This window comes from Rhyacophila brunnea, unplaced genomic scaffold, assembly GCF_057557595.1.
Source record: "Rhyacophila brunnea isolate RB1 unplaced genomic scaffold, BYU_Rbru_1.0 scaffold_18, whole genome shotgun sequence".
NCBI classification, from domain to species: domain Eukaryota; kingdom Metazoa; phylum Arthropoda; class Insecta; order Trichoptera; family Rhyacophilidae; genus Rhyacophila; species Rhyacophila brunnea.
Genome location: NW_028232837.1, coordinates 20,393,210 through 20,399,220, shown reverse-complemented (window position 1 = coordinate 20,399,220; position 6,011 = coordinate 20,393,210). Strand labels below are relative to the sequence as shown.

Sequence of the window (6,011 nt, the reverse complement as noted above, 5' to 3'; positions counted from 1 at the left end):
GGCTAGGGCATTGGTCGGCAAACTGCGGCTCCTTGGCCCCTTGAGTGCGGCTCTGCCACAGATGCTCTCTGCCATATTTGACATGGCTAAAAAGAAGAAGCAAAGAAAATGGAAGAGGATAACCGCAAATATAATGTTGAATAGACCGAGACTTCGCGTTTATTCAAAACTTAAATGGCTTACCGACCTTTATTTATGTGTCGGGAAAAATTAGCGCATTCAAATTTAGAGAGATACTACAACTAAAAACTCGTAATTTTGCGCTAAATATTCTGTCGATGATGCAAGGAAGAAAGCAGCTGAGAAGAAGAGTCAAGAAAAATAAAGTTCTGAATTTAATTAGGTACTGAATAAAATCTTTCAACAATGTTAATATTGCAAGTTTTGTGGTTAGTAAAAAGATTTCCAAGAGAGGAAATCAAGAGTAAATTGAGAAATCGATTTACTGATGAGAACCTGAAATCGTGCTTAAAATTAAATCAACAACATACGAACCTGACTTACCCAAACTTTACAAGGAGATGCAAGGCCATTATTCACATTGAGTTTGTCAGTCATTGTCATGGTTCAATTTTATGGATACCTGACTTACAATTTAATTTTTAATAATAAATAAGATCATTATTACGTATGATATTCAGTTTTATTCAGTGTACCTACCTATAATTTAATTAGGACTTAAAACTTTAACTAAAGTTCATTAAGTAAATTAGCAGTGTACCTACTTACTACCTACGCATATAAGAAATTTGGCTCTCAAAAGAAATCTCAATCGTTGTACTGTTGATATTTGGCTCTATTGACTAATGAGTTTGCCGATCACTGGGCTAGGGTATTTTACGGGCCCCCTATCCACCGCTTAGCTTAAAGACAGTGTGAAATACTACATTAACGTTTTTCAAATTGTGTTTTAGTTAAAATTGAGGGTACTTTACAGTGAATTATTGGCAATTTTCAATACATCTACTTTAATAATGGAGCTGTCGAGTATCGACACATAATAATCTGAAAATATATTGGACAATTATATAATTTAAAATGTTCATAGTCATGAAGTGTAATAGCGCCGCAGACGACTTTTTTTACTATTAAAGATAATTTATGGGGTGTGTTTATCTCACTTATCTGGTCAACCCGACACGCCGGCCCCCCACAGCCCGGGCCCCCAGGCTAGAGCCCTGTCAACCATCCCAAACAATCACCTATACCTCTCCAGAATTCGGGTGGACACCGAGAATTTCATTAGGGAACGGGTTTCTAAAAAAACCTGACATCAGTGTTTCGAAATTTTTGTGTTAGAAATTAAAATCTAAGAAATTTTACTAAAAAGGGTGCTGGAGAATTACAAATTATTTTTTGCCGTGTTGTTTGTCTAAGCCCAAGGTATAGTTTATTAACTTTCGATTTCAATGTGTAAAATCATTCTGATGATTTGCATATTTTGGGGGGGGCCAAGGCCCCCTGCCCCCCCCCCCCTGGGTGCGCTACTGCATAGGACATTATGTTTAATTTCACAGAGCATCTGCCGAATACAATACCAAGTTACAGGAAGGAACGTACCTCAAGGCTGTTTATTGTCTGTTGTGTAGATAGGTACCTATATACATTTCATATAATAATATACTTTGCAAAGAAAGCTCGTTATCTGAATTGGAATAGCTTGCCGCTAGAGAAACACTTAACTCGATGTGGAATGTCTAATAAAAATCGTTGCGATACTTAATAAATTTGAAGTAGTGGCGACAGCTATCGAGTCGCAGTCAAGGAACTTCAGGAGGCCGGAAAAACTTCCATCTCACGTGGTACCTGTCGCTGGTCTCTTGGCCACTCTTCGTCGCTTTTTTTTATTTTTGTAGTCCTTGTATTAGCAACGCAAACTCTGCCACTTTCGTGTGGCATCATACACCGAGTATGAACTGCTTTCAAGGCCCAAATCTTGTACGATTTGGACCCAAGCAGCATTTCTTTTGACTTTGTTTTTGTAATCGGTCATTGTACAATCTCACAATAGTGGATTAGCTTCCACCATTCCGATTAAATTAACAATTGCTTCATCCGTCCACTACAACACTATTTTGCGACTTCTTTACTCCATTTCTTTACTAGGTATTCTGTTTCGTTACATACAAGGAACGAGAGTCACACAAAATAACCGAGGTGTTTACACTGAGCCGAAAAACTATGACATTGAAGGCTGTCATAGATCGTTTGACATATATGTGACAGTCTATGACATCGTATTTACACTGTGTTACACAGGACGCCAACATAAGAAAAGGGTTTTTCGACATATATAATAAATGACCGATCGTCATAGAGTGTGTTTGAAGCATTATTTTTGAAAAAATATTAGCAAACATTGTCTGTGTTTTAAGCCATAGACTAAAATACTCTTGTCCATAGACTAATATACTATTGCTCTTGTCTATGTGTTAAATAAACGTCAAAAGAGGAGTGTGAATTAAATTATTTATTGTTAAACTTTAATATTTAAGTCCGATATTATTCTGATCCACAACATAGAAATGCCGTTATTAACCCTTACACCTGCAAGCGGTATAGGAAAATCCGCTTATCGTGCGTGTAAAATTATCAGATTCGTGCGTTATGGATGTGCAAACCGGCCCTTCTTTCACATTGTGGTTATGGATGTAAAGTACAATATACTAATACTCATTACATACATAGATGCAGTAAATAAACTTATTCTCGAATACGATACTATTAGTTGCAGTAAAATACATTATCTTGGATTTACTGCTAAATTAATTGCCCTAATACCCAACCGGAACCCATAGCTCTTAAAGCATGATCCAACTTCTATGTTGTATTATAATATTTATAGAGATATTGCTAGTGTTAGTTAACATATTATGTTAATGAATCTTTTGCCTCCTCGAATAATGGTATAATACATCCTGCAAGAGCTGCTAATTGTACAGGTTAACAGACACTTGTATATTATAACTGGAAGCTATACTAACTACTGTGCCTTGTATTGAAGTTAATAGGTATTGTAAATTAATCTGTTTGGATCAAACTGCTGAATTGATTGAAAATATTATTTATTATTAACATTGACTCTTGATATGTGTATCTCAATATAATATCAATCTTATACAAAAAAAATGACATTTGTTTGCCCTCTCATATGGACAATTAATTTTCATATTGTTTCCATTGCAGCGAATGAAAAATCAGCATCAACCAGTTATTGAACAACTCGGCAGCTATGACCCGATGGAAAATCAGTTTGGTGAAAAACTAGTGGCGTTCAACTATGAAAGAATTCGGTTATGGTTGGGCAAAGGTGCACAGATGTCTAAACCAGTCGCTGAGCTATTAGGTAAGTTGTTTTATGTAATATTTTTAAAAAGCTATTATGTTCTAGTTTTTAAGGAATCAAGATTCAACCAATGCATTAAGTATCACTTAAGAGTTTGTCTCCGGGCTAAAATCTTTTTTAACATTTTGTTGTCAATGCCCATGTGGTGAGTTCCTATTTATTTAGCGAAATTGATATTTAAATTCAGTAAGAATATTTGAAAGCAATGTAAAGAATATAATTTGTGGTCGTACAGGCAGAAGTCACTAACTCCAAATACACAGTTCTGAGATAATCGATGTTTTGTGTTTTTTGGTATTCTTAAAATGGTTGTAAAATCTTTATTTATTGAGTTATTCATTACTTTTATATGTTAAATAATCTTAAATCGTGACTTCTGCCAGTCAAGCAGCATTACTTTTTCTATATAATGACATTAAAATCTCAATTTCGTCAAAACTGGAGTTAGTTACTTTTGCCTGTACTCCCACGATATGTTTTTTCATTCGGTAAAGATACATTACTCTATATCGATAAAAATAAACTCTAAAAATGCTCTGTAATTTACATTTTTTAATGAATTAAATAAACATATATTAGTTTATTTACACATGCATCGATTTTCTGCTGGCAGTACGTCTTATCGCGGTCATACCAATAAAATACAAGTGTAAACACGTATTATCGTACAAGCACGTATTATCATACTGCATTTGTTTCTGTCATCGATAGATGGTAATGAACCATTCAGTGACTTTTTTTCATTATATAAACTGGTGTACACGTTCCAAATTTAAAAAAAAATTGAATGCTCATGCCTAAATTAATTTCTTGCAGTATTACTGCCACTGTTGTCGAGTAGTAGTGTCGCAGCACTGGCATCGTAATTTCAAATGCAGTCTGAGAAATTGCACAATATTATGTATTGAGTAAAATTTGAACAACCATTGCTTATAGAAAGTCTGATACAATACCTCCACATTGCTGGGATTTGTTCAGCATAGATATACATTCTCCCTTACACGCCTGTTGGAAAATTAGTAATTTGTCCATTCACTCATGGATTTCAGTTTTGAATCATAGGTCGGGCAAAGTTTACTTATTGTGTTTGAACCCAGACCATGAAATGGGTTGAGCAAGTGGTTAGCATTCATTTCTCATAAAAAAATCCGTCAAAAGACCTCTATGAGGTACCAAGATCCACATTGGATCATGGAGCCAATGAAAAATGATATTCTTAAACTGGTATTAGACTATTCAGGTCCATGCCTGACTACACAAATTTGCTCCGGGAATCTCTATCCTGAGCTCTCCAGCCAGGATCACATCACACCTAGTCTCTCTGAATCCCTCCCTCTTGATATTGCCCACTCGTCTCCTCCAGGCTAGTTTCTTCACAAAGCTTATGGAGAGCTCGAAATCCATTGCATCTAACATGACAGGCCCATCTGAGTCAATCAAGATGTCTGCATTGGGCTTATATTACTCAAAGCGCTTAACATTAGTAAGGATGTGATGTCAGAATAGATTTGGTGGAACCAAATGCATAATACTTTCCTCTTGAACATACTGGTGAGGTATGTATACTTGCTATAATATTTTTGTATTTACAGACATTGTTTCATTTCTTACAGGATTATCAGGCTTTCTTCCCATTCATCCAATGTCATACATGAGGGCGTGGAGAAATAGAAAGGAAGGTATGCCATCCAAAGAAGAACAGATATCGAAAGGGGAAGCGTGATGTTTTTATCATTTTATTATCTTTAGAATTCTTAGTTATGTAAAATAAATTAATTTGAAAGCAATACTTATTTGTTTATTACTGCAGAGTTGTGTCCAAACCCCACCCCCCACTTCATAATATTACTTCTTCGTCAAGACCTCATCACTGTTAAAAAGCCTTCACAACAGGTTGGTACCACTTTTCTCAGCATTCTATGACACGCAAGATATGATTTTCTCAAAGCCTGGGTGTTTGATTGTTTCACTTCTACTACTAAATTACTGTTTTACTACACTACTTTTATTGGGCCTCATGGCCTGTTATAGTATTGGAGATGGTGAATTTTTGAGGATCACTTAAAAAGGCACACTGATTCATGTAAGTCATTTATTATTCAATGCATTCAAATAAATCCTTTAAATATTAAATTTCTAGGTATTGAACTCTTATATTATTTATTTATATTTTTAGTTAATTTTGTGTATCAGTGGAAGAATCAAGAAAACATATTGTCAAATGTAGTTTTTTTTAGCCTTTTATTATACAAAATGACAAGGTAAAAAGTCTGATAGAAGTAAATGACAAAATAAAGATAATTATACAAAAACTGTAGCTAAATAGTATGTAGTACTTTTCAAGATATTTAGTAGATGGAAAGCTATTATATGTTTTTTACTCTCTCAAACACCTCATACCTACCAAATTGATCATTATTTTGACAAATTTAAATAATGATTGATTTTATAAATCAGATGACCTTAATTTTTTTTTCTAGCATGTAGATTTATATAGACACAATACGTTACCTCTAAATTATCTACATACCAACCTTTGGCAGCAATTTAATAATACATACTAGCATATTCAATAAAAATCTTTTTCCTTATCAAAGCCTTTTACAAGATGGAGCAGAAATAATTAACCCTATTTGAACGATGAGAGTTTTGGATATATTCCCAA

General features: G+C 34.4%; 1 protein-coding gene across 1 annotated transcript; it reads left to right on the top strand.

Moving 5' to 3' along the window:
• Positions 1–2,431: 2,431 nt before the first annotated feature.
• Positions 2,432–6,009, top strand: mRpS16 (mitochondrial ribosomal protein S16). The gene is made up of 3 exons (XM_085945416.1): positions 2,432–2,651; positions 3,187–3,346; positions 4,960–6,009. The coding sequence occupies exons 1-3, from the start codon at positions 2,526–2,528 to the stop codon at positions 5,067–5,069; spliced, it is 396 nt and encodes a 131-aa protein (XP_085801542.1). The 5' UTR covers positions 2,432–2,525; the 3' UTR covers positions 5,070–6,009.
• Positions 6,010–6,011: the final 2 nt, after the last annotated feature.